Source organism: Trematomus bernacchii, unplaced genomic scaffold, assembly GCF_902827165.1.
Source record: "Trematomus bernacchii unplaced genomic scaffold, fTreBer1.1, whole genome shotgun sequence".
In the NCBI taxonomy this organism is placed as follows: Eukaryota; Metazoa; Chordata; class Actinopteri; order Perciformes; family Nototheniidae; genus Trematomus; species Trematomus bernacchii.
This window is the reverse complement of record NW_022987821.1, coordinates 7,213,144-7,231,654: the sequence shown is the minus strand read 5'-3', so window position 1 is coordinate 7,231,654 and position 18,511 is coordinate 7,213,144. Positions and strand designations below refer to the sequence as shown.

Below are 18,511 nucleotides of genomic sequence, written 5' to 3'. Positions count from 1 at the left end.
AGTAAAGTTCCCAATTTGCAGCCTACAACCGCGTTTTCGGTTAAATAAAAATAAAAGTCTGCACTTTTTGTCTCATAAATACGGTACTGACAATGCAAGCCTTTACATTATGTCCAAATCAAAAGAGCATGGACGCTTTAAATACATTGTGTTTCCTTCAGGTGCACAACACTGCTTTGTTTTGAAACAACCATCTGTTAATTTCCGGTTTTGCTTCACCTCACATTGTGCAGTTTAGCGCATCTGGACCTGGCGTCTCCCTCCCCTCTCTGTCTCTGGGTGTCTCCCCCGTTGAAAGCCTGCACTTCTCGCCCAGGTGAGACATTTTTGGCGTGCGTAATTGGAACCGCAACGTGCCCAGAAGATGACGGACTCCACACCGGCAGAATCCACCGCCGTTTCGGACCCGGTTGTTGTGGAGAACGGGCAGTGCGAGAAGGAGGAATCCCCGGAGCAGCAGCAGCCGCAGACAGACACTGAAAGTCGGGGAGAGGGTCTCAAGATGGACCAGGAGATGAAGATAACAGACAGCTTGGACGACGGAGGTAGGCGGTGGGATACATGTTAAAAAATACTCAAAATCTTACTCAAGTAAAAGTATTAGCATCAATATATTTGTATTTGTGGCAATTCTAGATAATATTGTTGCATCAATAGCTTTTTACTGTTGTAGACAAACACAGTTGGGATTGATTTTGTATTAATTAATTAAAATAATTTGATTCTTTTGTGACTTAAATAGTTAGTCCACTAGTTTAATTTGTAGAGGTGCATTTTGTTAACAGTAGGACATCGTTACTGGATTTTCTCTGGAAAAAGGAAAATAACTTCTGTTTTAATTGCACACAAATCATTTAGTAGTGTAATAAAATAATAAATAATGTGTAGGTATAAGTTACTTTCTAAAGAATAATTAAGGACTGATTTACCCCTTGCACCAACATCAATGTTTAGCTGGGGAATGTGATATGTCTTGACAACTTTTGAATGCATTGCCAGGAAGTCTGGTTCAGATATTTCCCTCAGGATGTTTATGATCCCGTAACTTAATGACAGTACCATCATCTCCTGCTGTACTTTGTGTTAAATGCAGATTAGCTAAATCATAGCATAGAATAGCGGTAGAAACTCTATAGTGATATATTTCATAAATATATGATGATGACTCACAATCCCTCTTACATATGATTTAAGTCAGTTTAATGCTTATCAGTTCGGTATTAGGGAAGAGGAAAATATGTATTATGTGATGACGTTGAATATTGCCATAATGATATAACCTGTGATAAACTAAAAGATATTAACGTTTACTAACTTTATACTGCTTTCTGCAAAAATACAACACTCTCTTTCATAATACTAAATAAATCCCTTTTTTCGCTATGTGTTCAGACGTCGTAATGATGGATAGAAATGATATTTTTTGCAGCCTCATTATGTTAATTCAATACTGTTCTAATTGTGGAAACAGAGCTTCAAAGCTGAGTTTAGATCCCTCTCTGAGTCATGTGTTGTTGTCTGCAGGTCTTCTGGAGAGCAGCATGCGTCTGAAGCCTCATGAAGCTCAGAGTTATCGTAAGAAAGCTCTCTGGGTGTCCTGGGTCTCCATCGTGATCACACTCATCCTGGCCGTCGTCTCTTTCAGTGAGTCACTCCCCCTCAGGTCAAACACTGACGCCTGCTGCTCGGTTCTTCAGCTGAAGGACAGGTTTATTATTTACCGTGGCATCTGAAAAGCTGATTAAACAACGGCACTTAAAACACGCTGCTTTGACGTCCTTCATACCAAGATACTGTTTTCATTTAAACTCCCACGGCTTCCACTTCAAATGACAACTTCTCTCAGTGAACAAAGCCACAGGAAGCGTTGGTGCTGTCAAGAGTGTGAACTTGACCTTGAGTTTTATTTCTGTCGGAGGAAGAAGAAGAAGTCTTAGCTCTGGTTTTTCTGCATAGATAAGATGAGTCATTCATTGAGAGGAGAAAGGGAAGAATTGTGACGTTTTTCAGACTTTTGCATCCCTTATTTTTCATATCTCTGCATGTCAAAGGCTTGAAGTGATAGACTTTGTAGATCAAACTCAGGTTACATGCTGTTTTTCTCTTTGTCAAATTAGATTTTTACCAATTATTGACACTTGACACACTTGAATCTTTGTCAGATATCTATACAAAATAAGTCAAATGTCTTGTTTATTCACATGACGATGCTTCTTCCTCTGCAGGGAATACTGAGCAGGGCTTTGACTGAATGAATTTGCTCAGAGTAGCTGCAGTGCAGAGATTCCTGTAAAGATAGCATGTTGTTCTTCATATGGACTAATATATAGACCGGGGTCGTTACTCAACACACACACAGTTGCTTCACTTCCATTCTGACAAACAGTTAGTGAGAAACACCAGTGGTTCAATAAATGAATCAGAGGCTTGTTTGAGAAGGAAATTAAGAATTGGAATTGGATTGGTTGACCTCGTGGGTTAGAGTTAGTGCAGCGAGTTGTTGGAGTGAAGTAATTTTGTTTTTAGAAATCAGCCCCTCTTCCTGAGTTCAGTACATGTTGTTTCAAACGTTTTGCCCACTTCCTGTTTCTGATAAAGTCTAGGCAGGTCTGTCTCAGCTTCCTTCTCTGTCATGTATGTTCAACTTAACCCCTTAAGACCCAAGGCTTTATGGTCATGCGTACATTAGCTACAGCATTTGGCAGGATCCTCCTACATGCAACACACTAGACATACAATAGTGGAAGAGACGTAATGGTGCAAGTAATTGACATGTTTCTATACCCAACAACCAGTCAATTAGATGCACTATGACCTTATCGTTGCTGTGCAGATTCTACTTCTTATTCTACCTGCAACTTCCTGTGTAATATTGTTGTGAAAATTAATATTTATTAGCAAACAAGCAATGACAAACCTCCTGTTTGGTAACATGCCAGCGAGTCCCATTGTAAATAAGAACATTTCAATGTGCACAGAGGGTGTGAGAGTCCTGTTGTTAACCAGCTGTTTGCGCACTGTGTGTTTCTATAAGGAGCCTTTGCATTAGGGGACATTGTAAACTGAGTAAACACAGTACGACATAATTCAAAGGAAGAAACTAATGGACTCAGGCGGTAGAAAGTACACAGAGAAGGCAAAGATTAAAACCATTACTCCGTCATTGGTGGCCTGAATAAAAACAAGATAATGGGTTTGGCTCTTAATGGCTATATATGTGTTAAAAATAATATGAAAAGTGCCTTTATGCTATCTAGAGCAGAGCAGTAGAAGAAAAATCGAAAGAAAAATAATCAGCATCTATTTTCATAATGGATTAATCGTTCATTTTTCTAGCAAAAAAGTCTTAATATATGATATTAAAGGGAGTAAAGTTGGGTTTTGATGTTGGGACCTTGTATTTTGAGAAACGGATGTGGACATTTTCCACAATTTCCTGACCAAACGATTAGTTTAGAATATAATTAACAGGTTAATCAACAATGAAAATAAGTGCTATTTGTAGCCCTAATGGCCTCATTAAACTATAAAAAAGGACAAGCCGGAAATGTTCCATCTATAAATCACTGATCACTTTCATTTTATTATTAAAGGACATGGAGCATTATTTGCCTTCTTGCTGAGAGTTAGATAAGAACATTGATACCACTCTCATGTCTCTACAGGTTAACAGATAACGTCAAAACAACAAGTTATGAAACATATCTTCATGATGAATGATCTTAAGCTGCTCCCTGTTTGATCTGCATGATGCCAGCATTACAGCTATTATCTTGTAGAACATTTGCATTACTCTAACATGGCAAAGACGCCTTCTTTAAGAGAGAGAGAGAGAGAGAGAGAGAGAGAGAGAGAGAGAGAGAGGAGAGAGAGAGAAGAGAGAGGAGAGAGGAGAGAGAGAGAGGAGAGCGAGAGAGAGAGATGCTATTAATAATATTATAGAGATAGAGTAGATAAGAAGAGAGTATAGCTCCCGAACGTCTCTCTCTATCTCTACATCTCTTCTATGCTGCTCGAGCTCTCTTCTCTCTCTCTCTCTCTCTCTCTCTCCGCTCTCGCTCTCGCTCTCTCTATCTACTCTAGCTCTCTTTCCGGCAGGGCCATTTGTCAGTTTTATCACATCGATGTTCCAGTTGGTAACATAGCATGTTGGCATTTCACATCTAATATAGAGGTGATACTGTTTGGCTTTGAAAGACCTGGTCTGGATAGGCGCACTTCACTGTTGCTTTGAGTTAGAGGATAGGATCAACACTGTTCTCTAAGCTTTAGCTGTTTGATGTCCTTTAATTCAGCCTGAACTGGACAGTCTATTTCAAACTGAAGCAGATTAGTTTTTAGACTTTGCCTTTACAGTATGTGACCCACAGTGTCACCTCCATCCAGCTCATGATCATTTGTCCGCAGAGTAGAACGTTGTTATGTATGTAATTCAGCCCCCTCGCTGCAGCTTACAAAACAAGGTGTTGTTACAGCGGCAGACTAACAGCATCCGTCCACCAAGTGTACAAAGAATATCGTTGACAGTGATTTGCATAATGCAGCTCCAGAAACAGCCAATCAACAGGCAGAGCTCAGATGGTGTTTTATCTTCTGTACTCCTGGGTTTCTTGTCAGATGAGACAAGGAGGGAAGAGGGGGGAGACGGAGGAGATCTCATATATATGTGTGTGTGTTAGTGTGCCTGTGTGTGTTTGTGTGTGTGTGTGATAGCCCGCTGCGATGCTCGAGCTCCGTCTCTGCTGACACCCACCAAGCTTTCTTGGGAGCCAATTAGCCGTCGCTGGGCTCCGCTTTGAAGCACCGCAGCAGATTCATTTACACACAGCTTCTTGTCTCTGTTCCTAATGAAGGAGCTAGGAGAAAGGGGAAGGAAAGAGGGGATGAGAGAGGAGCAGCATACATTTCTAGATTATCTTTAACCCCCAGCTCATGATGTGTACGTGCAGATCGGTGAGGTTTCCATCCAAAATAGGACCTCTAACAGCTGGAAAGTTTCATAACATTGCATGAAATAACTTCCAAAAGCAAAGCTATCAAGTCACTGTGTTGCTCTCTGATGATTATAGCAGATAGTTTTGTATTTCACTTTGAAATTGCATCTTGTTGTACCTTTCTGTAAGGTATATATGCATACATACATGCTCAGTTAATGATATGTCAAAGCCCTTCATGTGTGAACAGAAAAAGAGAGCCTCATCGCGTCACGTAGCATCCTTGTTATGTCAACTCGAGCCGATGCGTGAAATCAGGTTCCTCCCTTTCCATGAACAGCTATCAACTTGTATTTGCTTTCACACACGTCTGTTACCGCACTGAAAGAACATCTTGTATGTTAAAGCAGGGATTAACTGTGCCTCGATGTATATGTCAGACTTATTGCTTCCATGCTGCATCTCTGCAGATCTCTCATATTACAAAACAAAGCTCACAATCTCATCTGTATTCAAGGGTTGTTCATCCTGTGTGCTGGAGTGTTCTCCAAAGCATGAGCAGAGGCAGCATTCAGCTCTGTTTTCATTTTGGTCTGGGGAAGTGGATGATTGCACCTTGGCTGATTGTCGGTAAAACAATAAAGAAAGAAGAGGGAAAGGAGATATAGGGAGGCTTGAGAAGGAGGGGGAAGGAGCTAGGACGTGGATACAATTATGATTTAGCTATTGTTGCATCAGAAATAATATTAAGAAGTAAAAGGGAAGGGTTTGTGCATGCAGGCTGAGGCGAGTCTATGGCCCCTAGTGAGCGTCGCTAAAAATAAACCTGTGAGGAGAGGAGAGGATTCTTTTGCTCTTCCCCTTGCAGGTGCATGCTCAGTGTTTACTTTCAACACATCATATTATCACTTAGCCACAATTAAAACACTCAGTCAATAAAATGCATCCTCTTCGGCCTGTCTGGTTTGGCAGGTTTGCCATTATCCTGGTGTCAGTACTCCTGCAGAAAGACTTCTATCTTAATGTCTGCATGTGGGGATATATACCTGGGACCAGACTACAGTTTGTAACATAAAAAGATGACTGAAAATGCATGACTTTTTATAGGAAGAAGTGGTGATTAAAGGTGGGAAGATGTGTGTATGTCCCCCCTTTTAAATTCAGCTTTTTCTACTATTAATATTTTGATTGAACCCAAACTGACTACTTTTGTTTAACAGTGTGTCTTTATTTTCTTCCCAGCTGTGTCCATCATGCGCCACAGTGCTTCTGCTTTTGCATTTGCTGTAAGTCAACTTTAAAGTCTCCTCTTCACTTTAGTTACTCACACTTTATGTTGTAGGGTAAGATAAGATCATCTGAAACTGTTTTATTTGTGTTTTCTCTCTGCAGTTTGATGCCTCCCTGGATGTATTGTCCTCTGCTATAGTACTGTGGCGGTACCGCAACCCGTCAGCGGTCCACTCTGCACACCGCGAATACCTGTGAGTACAAAATAATACCTGTTACTAATTTGTGTATCCTTCATAGACTGTCCAGGTAACCCATTGGTTTGCTAACTACCATTTGTATGTCTAAAATGTTGCGTGTTGGCCGTCATCTCCTTGTTTTCTGGAACAAATATAGGGTCGAGCTAAGTACATATGACCCCTGACATTATCAGGCAGCCAAAAGTCTAAATTGGTTTCGTTTTTTCGGCACTGGACATAACTGATACCTACATAAACTGAGAATGCCAAAACATGTCTAAATAATTTGTATTTGAGGCATAAAACCGTGCTGTAATAAAGAGGTGATTACTTGATGGCTTACCTGCACCGGCACCTACATTAAAACTGACTAAATATGTAATTCATCTTGCAGAATGTCATACAAATATATTTTAAATACATGTCCAAGGAGTAAATATATTGTGTTGACGGCTGTCTTTCTGTATATTTTGAATTCTGCGTCTTAAAATCCAATTTAAAGACTACTTGCAGTTGTTTTAGGCTTGACCATATGGTTTCATTACCTAATGATATATATAGGTATATATCATCATAATCACCTGTGTGTGTGTGTGTGTGTGTGTGTGTGTGTGTGTGTGTGTGTGTGTGTGTGTGTGTGTGTGTGTGTGTGTGTGTGTGTGTGTGTGTGTGTGTGTGTGTGTGTGTGTGTGTGTGTGTGTGTGTGTGTGTGTGTGTGTGTGTGTGTGTGTGTGTGGGGTTAGCTGGCCGGCTCTGTTGTGATTGGTCAACCGCTTAGAGATGTCCCGCCCCTTAGCATGTAACGTACAATGTGTGTGTAACGTACAATGTGCGCTAGCCAATAGAAGCGCGAGTGTTACATAGTGATTTAATCTGGAGATGTTAGGTGTTTCCTTAGTTACTTCATGCGCGCGTGCGTGCGTGTTTTATGCTGTAGAGGGGTGTATTACTAATAATATTCAGGGTGCTGGCTGCAAGCAGGCGACCACAGAAAGATGAAGTAAAGCACTTCACTTTTATTTTGCAGTTTTTTTGCACTGAAATTACTTTGACAGCAATAACCAGTTGATCTTAAGAAAAAAATTAATTCAGCCAAAACAACAGCATCTGTTACTGAATGAATCACATGAAACTTACTGTCAGAGCATCTGGTAGATTCAAACAGTGAGTCACACACACACACACACACACACACACACACACACACACACACACACACACACACACACACACACACACACACACACACACACACACACACACACACAGACTGCTAATTAGCGAGGAGTCAGATGAAAAGCCATCTTCTAGAAAAAGGCCATAAAGACACAAATTCATCCGTAAATTTATTTTCTATCTGTCAATAGAGAGACAGTGCACTTTTCCCAATTAATAAATAGTTCGGAAGTTGTCTGAATAGTAAGCTTTGGCACATCTTAAAATAGGTAGTCTTGCTTTAAAGTTATTTTTAAACATAAATGTATATATACTTAAAGGTGGGGTAGGTAAGTTTGAGAAACCGGCTCGAGATCGCTCGAATTTGAAAATACACAACCGGAGAAAATCTGCCACTTCCTTACAGAGCGCCTCCTCCAACACACGAACACGCACATGACCAATGAGGGCACGAGATAAGTTTGTGCACAGATGGAAGGCTGACAGGCAGGTAGGCCATCCAGTTATTTTAGCCGGGCCGGCTCAGATGATTGGTCGTGCTTTTTACAGTACTACAGCTTCCACAGATGATGTTTTTTAATGGATTGTGAGTCCTGTATAAATTCATAATTGCTTAAAATCAACTCTCAATATTCAGTGTTTGCTTTTTCAGTTTTAAATGAACAGCTGAAAAAAATGGCTTTTGCAGTCACTCACTTCCAAAGTAAACAAAACGAAATAACAAAAACATGTAAATGAGTCTGTCTAATTGTATAGTCACGATCCAAAACACAAAGGAAAGGTTTAAATCATTGAAATACATAAAACCTGACGTCCTGACAGCTCTGTAAAAGTGTGAAAACTTTGCATTTAAACGTCCAGACACAACGTTGCTAATTGGAGAATTCAAGCAACGTTTAGGACGCTGCTCAGACAGTGATTGGCTTCACAAACACACACAAATATAAACACACAGTTATATCCAGGCTTTAATATTCTGAAACACACCTTCAAGCTATTAAAATGCCCACACACACACACACGCACACACACACACGCACACGCACACACACACAGCGTCATCTGTGTGTTTGTCCTGCAGCTAGTGTTGTCTGTGTTTGTTTGTTTGGGGGGGGATGTGGCTCAATAGGGATGCCCAGGTACAGAACGGTTGCCATGGTAACAAGCTCGAGGTTGTCAAAAGAAGAGGAATTGGGGACGAGTGAACCCAATGAAACCTTTCGAAACAAAAGCACCGTGATATAAAAGGTGGTATTTAAATATGAAGGGGCTCTATTCTGCTGATGTTAAGGTGTATATCAGTATTTAGTGTCTCTACTTTAAAGAGTCCTCTCCTGCTGATGTTAAGGTGTATATCAGTATTTAGTGTCTCTACTTTAAAGAGTCCTCTCCTGCTGATGTTCAGGTGTATATCAGTATGTAGTGTCTCTACTTTAAAGAGTCCTCTCCTGCTGATGTTCAGGTGTATATCAGTATGTAGTGTCTCTACTTTAAAGAGTCCTCTCCTGCTGATGTTCAGGTGTATATCAGTATGTAGTGTCTCTACTTTAAAGAGTCCTCTCCTGCTGATGTTAAGGTGTATATCAGTATTTAGTGTCTCTACTTTAAAGAGTCCTCTCCTGCTGATGTTAAGGTGTATATCAGTATTTAGTGTCTCTACTTTAAAGAGTCCTCTCCTGCTGATGTTCAGGTGTATATCAGTATGTAGTGTCTCTACTTTAAAGAGTCCTCTCCTGCTGATGTTCAGGTGTATATCAGTATGTAGTGTCTCTACTTTAAAGAGTCCTCTCCTGCTGATGTTCAGGTGTATATCAGTATGTAGTGTCTCTACTTTAAAGAGTCCTCTCCTGCTGATGTTCAGGTGTATATCAGTATGTAGTGTCTCTACTTTAAAGAGTCCTCTCCTGCTGATGTTCAGGTGTATATCAGTATGTAGTGTCTATACTTTAAAGAGTCCTCTCCTGCTGATGTTCAGGTGTATATCAGTATGTAGTGTCTCTACTTTAAAGAGTCCTCTCTTGCTGATGTTCAGGTGTATATCAGTATGCAGTGTCTCTACTTTAAAGAGTCCTCTCCTGCTGATGTTCAGGTGTATATCAGTATGTAGTGTCTCTGCTTTAAAGAGTCCTCTCCTGCTGATGTTCAGGTGTATTTCAGTATGTAGTGCGTGCGTGCGTGCGTGCGTGCGTGCGTGCGTGCGTGCGTCCGTCCGTCCTCGGGATCTGGTTAATTGGGCAAAGGTTTTTAAAAGGACATCTGCTGTGTCCCAGTGGTTCAGTCACAGTGTGTATCTTAAATTGACAGTGATGGAAACAGAAGGCACTGATATGCAGCACAGTTTACGTGGTATTCAGTTTATTATTACATGATATAACACTTCCATCAGACTCCATTGACAGAAATGGTAAATGTACCTCTTTTTCCTCCACAGAGCCTGCATTATCCTTGGAGTTGTTTTCATCCTGTCCTCCCTGTGCATTATTGGTAAAGCCATCCACGCATTGGCCACCAAGGTGCTACCTGAAGTGGTAAGAACTTATGGACTACTAACACACACCTGTGCTATACATTTACGTTGTATTTGGCTTCTATTATCCAGTTTTACGTCACAATTGTTATCCCACCATCTTCTAGATCTCCACCATTTCTATCTCTAGTTTTTAAACAGATGAAAACACACTTTCTTTGGATGTGAAATTGCTTTATTCACCTGCTACGTTTGCTTTGATGAGGAGGAGAATTACGCATTTAATTTGGCTCCAGATAAACGCTCCTGAAATATGAACAATTAGGGAATCCTATGAAGGGAAAAGCTCACTTCAATTGTGGTGAAAAAAACTACATTTCCCAGGATTCAACACTTCTTAGCAATACCTATACAAAGTCTGTCTTTCGTTATTGTTTTAATGGAGAGCCCCCTTTTGACAGAAATGTACATAGTGTGGGTTCAAACAATGCTAAAAAAGCCAGTATGACAATTCAAGATTGAGAAAATATTTAATTGTTTAAATTTTTACTCACGAAAACACTAGATAATGATTATAACATCGCATAGTAAACATCATAAATTAGGAAATATCTCTGACCGTGGTGCAGAGGTCGGATTTTAGTTCAAACTGGGGACGCCACAGAGTTTTGGATTATAGCACGCACCATATGGGACAGATTATATTATCCATTTAACCCCAAACACATTAACATAGTACTAGATGGCTTTATTACTCAAACAGGGTCACGACACAGCTTTGTCGTTCCAAGCTGCCGAATTGAAGCCAAACTTTTGGTGTATAATCAGATTTTTTGGTTTGATCTGTGGCTATTCTTACATATATTTTGGCCAGATAGTAACGACCACTCTGTCCAGCCTTCTGCTCTCCGTGCTGTCTGCCAGGGACGAGGATTTGTATCCAAATCCACCCCCCAAAAAAAGCCCTGTTGACTTAGTGCCTAATAATATCTTCTCCAAATCTGCGTGTACTCCTCAGCGTCCAAAGCAAACACCATGCAGCCAGTTATGTGATTTGCAGCTGATTTTGTCCCCGTCTTGCCTTTTGAACTGAAGTTCATCGAATAAGACGTGGTCACATGGTGCAGGTCTCTGAGGAAAAGCTGTGCTACTGAACAGATGGGAAGTTTTGGCTCTGAAAAATCTCCTGAAAGTTTTAATAATTTAGTTTTAATTTAGTGTTATGTGTCCCGGCAGAAGTGGTGCATTGAGGTACCTTTAATTGGGCCTCGTTATGCTCATTTCAGTATAGTTCATATTCAACTTCCTGGTGATATGTTGATATTTCATATATATGGCTTTTAAGATCTTGTTTTCTGCTATTATCGCCTTAGAAATTAAATTAAATTTCACAAAATGCTTAAAAAAGCGTATTTTTAAAGCCTGTAAAATGCAAATGTAGGCAAAACCAGACACCTGTTTTTCCTCTTATGTTTAAAACTACACCAGTGTGGATTGTATCATAGATGTAAAGTGGAAAGAGGCCGGGGAAGATCCTGAATATCCTCTCTGCGGTAATTCAGCTCAGCTAAGCACGATGTTCCCATGTTTACTCATCACCATCACGCTGAGAGACTCAACACTGAAACCACGTGATGATTATCGCCTGGCAACAGCGTAATAAAACTATTTCAGGAAGTCATCACACCTGAGATTTGTGACATTATTCACACACACACACACACACACACACACACACACACACACACACACACACACACACACAGAGCAGCAGAGCATAATAAATATGAAAATCTAAACAAAGGCAGACTGAGGCGCGGGAGGCAGACAGATTGTGTTTTTGTGAGTCGACCTGCTCCTCTTCTGTCTCACAGTCGGCTGCTAACACACTGCATCACACTCTGAGTTATATTTAGCGTTCCTCACTGCCCTCTTCAGTATGCAGATGCTGCTTTATTTCCTCCCTCTCTCTTCCTCCATGAATTGTTAATAAGGTGAGCAGCTGCCTAGGTATGCAGCAGTGAGAAAGAGGAGGGAGGAGAGAAAGAGGGGATGTTAAGTTATGGACTTTTCCTGTTGTCCTCGGAGCCCAATTAGTGTCCGTTAGCAGCCAATACAAGGCTTTTCATCAACCTTTTAACTCCCATTTAACATTACATGTCACTTGTTAGACGCTTTTATCTCAGGGACACAACGACATGCTGACTGCAGTGGGGTTTGAACCTGTGACCCCCTGATCCCAACACCAACGTACAACCCACTGCACCACACGCCTCCCGTAACATGTTCAATTAATTTAAAGGGCTGCAGGGGACCTCAGAACATTTCACAAACTCTGTGCTGCTCATGAAATCCAATCAAAAGCTGCCAGAAAACCTTAAACGTCTTCACACACACACACACACACACACACACACACACACACACACACACACACACACACACACATACACACACACACACACACACACACACACACTTCCCCGATGCAGGACGAAACACACACACACACACACACACACACACACACACACACACTCACACACACACACACACACACACACACATTTCCCCGATGCAGGACGAAACACACACACACACACACACACACACACACACACACACACACACACATTACCCCGATGCAGGACAATGTATGATCCTTTTAACTCAAGATGAGGCAGATATTAGTTTCTAAATCACGTGACGAAATGTGAATTAGGGCCAAAATGATATGTAAAGATTGTTTGGATCAATATTGAGATCACAATTATTCATCACAATTGATTTTAGGGACACAATACTTTTTTTATTGCACTTTCACATCTAAAAGACCAAAACAGCTTGTAGTTGTTTCCATGTTGTGCAATGTTTGTGCTAATTATAAACACATACTTTAATTTAGAGCATTTACATGTTGCCCATCTGCTCTTTATATATCACTTAGTGCTTACCCCTTAATTTTGCTAAATATATTGCACAACTACTGAGCTTCCAGACATGCAACATCTGCATCACTTCTCCACATCCAACCCTGATTCATTCATTACATATTCTGCTCAACGATCTCTGGAAGTCAAATGTAAATGTCAGGCACTGTGTTTAAATTCTAGTCTGATCTCTCTTGCTAATGTGTGTTTGTATTTTTCGTGACGACCGAAATGCCAGCTCACCCTCTTCAAATGGATTCCCCACGAATGTACACAAGTCAATTTTAATATTGCATTTTGAGGAATTAAATGGCAAAGAAATATTCCATAAGATACAGACTCGTAGCAAGTCATGCACAGCTCTCATTAAAAAAGAAGTGTGTGACAAACGTGTCCTTGTTGCTGTTGAGGTGATATTGTCTCAGATCCTTGCTGAGGTTTTTCTCTCCGTCTCGCCATCAGTAGCTTTTCATGGCTCCAGGGCCGTAGTGCAATATTAATGCTGCCGCAGAGGCACCGAGGCTCTGCAGCTACCTCCTCTGTTCTCCTCCATCTCTCCTTCATGCATTTACATTTCAGACTCACTACAGGAGCAACAAGAGACACATGTTCAAATGCTTTAAAACCAAAAGGACAGGTGAGAAAATGACAGAATATTTGATAGAGATGGAGAGAATTTATGGAGTATAGTTTGAGTGAATGGTCGAGGGGAGAATGCAGTGCATGATGGTTACAAAAATATTAGTTTAAAAAAAAGTAGTATTTCTGTAGATGGATAAACCAGTAGTGAACTTTTAGGGAGGTTCCAGTATTAAACACCAGTAACTCTATAAACCATGACCCCCTCTTTCTCTCTCAGGATAGCTTCCTGTTCTCCGTGTCCATCGTCAGCGGCTCGTTGTGCATCATCCTGGCTGTCATCAAGTTTATGCTCGGCAAAAAGCTCACGAGCCGGGCCCTCATCACTGATGGTGGGTACACACACACACACACACACACACACACACACACACACACACACACACACACACACACACACACACACACATTTCCTCGATGCAGGACTTACAAAGGAATTCTGATTCTGATTCTGAACAGTATCGTTAGGCACATCCCTACTAGGAAGTGTTTTCTACTCATTAAGTATTTTCCTAGTAGCAGCATCCCAGTGTAACTTCCAGTGTGACACATATTCTGTATGAAGGCACACGTACATTCTTGCCATGGAGTAACACGTAGGCTGCAAACCATCACCGAAACACGAGATGATTAATGAGATGACCTCTGAGCATCTGACTGACATTAGAGGCACGTTGCCGCTACGCGCTGTACGCTGTTAGAGGAGATGTCACGTGTTACTGGGCCGAATTCCAACACTTATCCTACAAAATGCACTCATCAGGTGACTTTAAAGGCAAGTTTATTAATATAGGGGGAGCTGGGGGTGCTAGTGACTTGTCCGACCGGCCACTTCGGTACCGGCCCACCGGGGTGACTCCCGGTATTCCCAATGGGCAGTCGGCCCCTGACCCGAACCCATCTTTGACCTTTAAACTACTTTATAACTCTCTCTCTTTCCAGGATTCAACTCCCTCGTGGGGGGGGTGATGGGGTTCTCCATCCTCATCAGTGCCGAAGTGTTCAAGCATGAGCCCCAGGTGTGGTACCTGGACGCGACAATAGGTGTCCTCATAGGACTCATCATCCTCGCATACGGAGTCAAGTGAGTTTATTCTACAGGTTATTTACACTGGAAAAAATGCAATGTAACAAAAAACTTGTTTCATTTGAGATTGTGAGTTTTTACAGTGTAATAGTGAAGTATTTTGATAAAAGACAACATTATGTACAGATTAGACTAGTTTAAATGTACATTATTGATCCCAAATTGGGATTTCTTTTATACACGAGCACCTAATCCTGTTATTGAAGCTCAAGCCGGTGGCGAGTGATATTTTTCTAACAGATGAGAACGTTTTTTATTGGGATCTCTTCCATTACTAAAAAGTCTCCTCTTGTATCTCCGCAGGCTGCTGGTCGACATGGTTCCCCGGGTCCGACAAACCAGGAACTACGAGCGCTTTGAGTGACGAAGAGGAAGAGGAGGGTTAGTAGGGGCTGAAGGACAGACTGACTGACAGACATTGAGTCCTGGAGGTGCGTTCAGGCTACAGTGTCTGTACTCCAACCGTTCTCACATCTGAGCCCAGGAGGACGCTGCGGCACATTTTAAGTGTTTTCAAATTTGGTGTACATCTAATATATTTATGTCTTTTAACAGCCGTCTGTTCTCCAACGCCTCGTGTTTCAACTAAGGGGTTCAAGAGCTCCTTAGCAGCAACACATTTTTGTACAGAGAGTAAATAATGTTCAGTACCTCAGTAAGTCAACACACAGCAGTTTATTTTCCCCATGGTTCCTAGAGGCCTTTGCTGTAAATGTGAAAACGTGTGGCAGGCGAGAGAGATGGATGTAGCTGATGTAGCACGGGGGGATTCATGGTGTCTCTTGTATGACGAGAGAGGAGGTTAAAAAGCACAGAGGCGGAGCAACATGTGACTTTATTAAGACTGGAACCGAGACAGGGGCACTGTGTCAGAAACCCAACGCCAGCGCCAGCTTACAAGTCATGGCTTACAATTCACTGAGGGAACATATCAGAAACTAGCTTCATGTTGCAACCTCTTTTGATTTATTTGTGGTGACAAAGTACATTTACATCTAGTGCCATCTACTGAGCAAAAGAGGTACCTGCCACACACAGGGAAACATGTGCATCTGCATCTAGTATAGCACATTACAGACCTGTAGTAAATATACAAACAAGCTTCTTTAATACAAGAGATAATAGAGATCTTAATTCCTGCACACTGTCAGCACTAGAGGTTCAAGTCATGATTTGAGAGTAACTGCATCAATAAACGATTAAGGACATCCTTCAAATAGGGAAAGATATGTCAAGTTGCAAAGAAAACAAGTAAAATAAGGCAAAACAAAATCTCATTTTTTGACTCTCCAACACAACCACAGCGCTACATTTTAAAAAATACTAATTTTGCAGGAAGCTATCTTTGGGTAGCATCAGATTTAGTTATGCTTTTGTAGGATTTATCTGGAGAAACTTTACAGATCACTTGATTAAATTGATTACTTTCTTTATTTAAGGACTGTCCCAGTACGTTGTTGTTGCAGTTTTCCATATCCTGTTGTTTACTCTCAATTCAATAATTAATGTTTGAAGAGTTCAGCTGTCACATCAGGTGGTTTGTGACAAACAGAGGCTTGTCTTCACATGTTTGGTTTACTAATTGGTTTATCCGCTTTCAGTAATTTGGTTTGTTTGTGCGATTAAGTTGCTCAAAATGTTAGGCAACCATCACGCAGAGTCTCAGTGCTTTCATAGATATTTGCATTTTTATGCTACATATATTTATGTATTTATTTATTGTGTCTTTAAGCTAATTATTTAGAAGGTCCTAGATGTAATTTGGAGTCTTCTTGTCTTTATTCCTGATGGACTGTGACAGAAACGTATCTATGATGAGCTGACATTGTGCAGGTCGTTACGTTTTCAAATTCATTTTAATAAATTTGACACAGCTGTGAATTACTCAATCTTTAAATTCAAGATGATACTGTGAAGGAGTCCACTTTCCAGCTACTTCACTCGCTCTGATTGGATCTTATTGATGAGAAGAAGCGCTTTAGACGTCTGTTAAACTGTGCTTTGTCACTTTTTTTTAATTTCTGTTCTATATGATAAATGATACTCCTGATAGCATGGACTCATACTGCAGCGATGGTTTCAGACAACAGTCTTTATCTGGCGTCAAGAGTAGAAACATGTCCTCTCTTATCTGGAGCTGCTGTTTGTTGGGGATTTAAAAGGGATTTTGCTGATTAAAGTAAATTGACTTGTGGAGTAATCGCAATACATTGGATTAATGTTGGAGACAACTTTGTAATAGTGTGTAAATGATTAAATCCCAGTGTGAATCTGTATTAAAGCAAACCACTTTAGAGTTTACTGAAGCACAGTGGCTAATCTACTCCAAGGCATTATTTAGTAAAGTGACCATCATGTAAAAACCCCTGACTCACTAACCATGTTTGTTCCTGTGTGAATCCAGAGCCTTAATGTTACTGCTCAGTGTTTGGTGACTGTTGAACATGAATGTAATTATCCGCTGTTTTGATTGTCATGAACGGGAGTGTGTTTCTGCAGTGGCTGTAACTGAATGTACACACTGTGCTGTGAGACTAATGTGTTCAGCCAATTACTGTGTACACTTCACGGTATAACATGTAACATTAAAATGTCTAAAATCAACTAAAACCATGGTATATATTTTTTTTACATAAATTACATTTTTATCACAAAAAACGATGGACACTTCTCCCATTGTTAAATTTGATCTAGCAAAGAGTATTTTCAAAAACGAATCATATATTTCATTTATATTGTTGGGGAATGAGTTAAAGACAATATATATAAGGAATTGTGCATGTTGAATTTAGTTCTGTATTTTTTTTAAACCCTGAAAGATGTCCCGGGTGAATTTGACCCGAACATCACCAAAGGGTGCGAAATGTGAACATAACACATAATGTTTTTATCAAAGTATTTTGCAGTGGACAGTTTTGTCCCGAATGACTAATTTGCGTAGTCCAATCGAGTGATACCGGAGGGTTAAACACCTTGTTACGTGCCGTGGTTTGTTTGTGTGTGTCTCCCTCCCCCTCCCCTTGATTGTCTACCTCCAGGTGCAGCCTCTCCCTCAGGTGCTCCCAATACCCAATCAGGGCCTCCATAAATGGACCTGAGGAAGGCTGCAGTCTCTCTCTCCTCTGGGCTGCATGTGTAATGTCTCTGTCTCTGTCTGAGGCCTGCTAGCCTAGCACTTTCTTGTATAAGAGAGTTGTTCTTAGTTTATTTATCCTACGTTTGCTTTGTAAACGGGCCCTCTTTACTTTTTGGTTAATTAAAACATCACACTCGCAACAAGCAAGAAAACGCCACGACGAGAACCCCCAGGAAAACTCCAAATCCTGGTAAGTAGCCAGCTAGCAAAAGTTAATGAAATATTGACCCTGTCTTTGTGCACATACAACTTTTTAATAGGGTGTAATGATCTAAATACTGTCACACTTGCAGCCATGCAACCACACCCGGTTACCAATCAACGCTTATTGTTTAGGTATCCCTGATAAGGATGCTAGTCTTGCCTATATGCTTATGAAACGGTTTCATCTTTATTATAATAAGGCATTGCATTTTCTCAAGAGGAGCGGCCTACCTGCCCAACTTATGTTTTGTCATATTTATGGGTGAACACTTGATGATGGCTAGAGCAAGTAAAGTTGTTTTTTTTTTCTTGTGAAGCATGTTAAATATTTTCAATATTTGTTTCACAGCACCCGACCGACTGCGCTAACGGAGAGAAGTTGAACGAAGATAACAAAACTGAGTAGGTAAATGTCATTATTTTATTAAACACTGAATCAACGGTGCCAACATATTAGTTTGCTTTATAC

General features: G+C 40.7%; 1 protein-coding gene across 1 annotated transcript; it reads left to right on the top strand.

Moving 5' to 3' along the window:
• Positions 1-201: 201 nt before the first annotated feature.
• Positions 202-17,301, top strand: LOC117499245 (transmembrane protein 163-like). The gene is made up of 8 exons (XM_034151627.1): positions 202-545; positions 1,525-1,644; positions 6,177-6,220; positions 6,327-6,418; positions 10,011-10,107; positions 13,836-13,947; positions 14,558-14,699; positions 15,006-17,301. Exons 1-8 carry the CDS (start codon positions 365-367, stop codon positions 15,064-15,066), a joined length of 849 nt encoding a protein of 282 aa, XP_034007518.1. The 5' UTR covers positions 202-364; the 3' UTR covers positions 15,067-17,301.
• Positions 17,302-18,511: the final 1,210 nt, after the last annotated feature.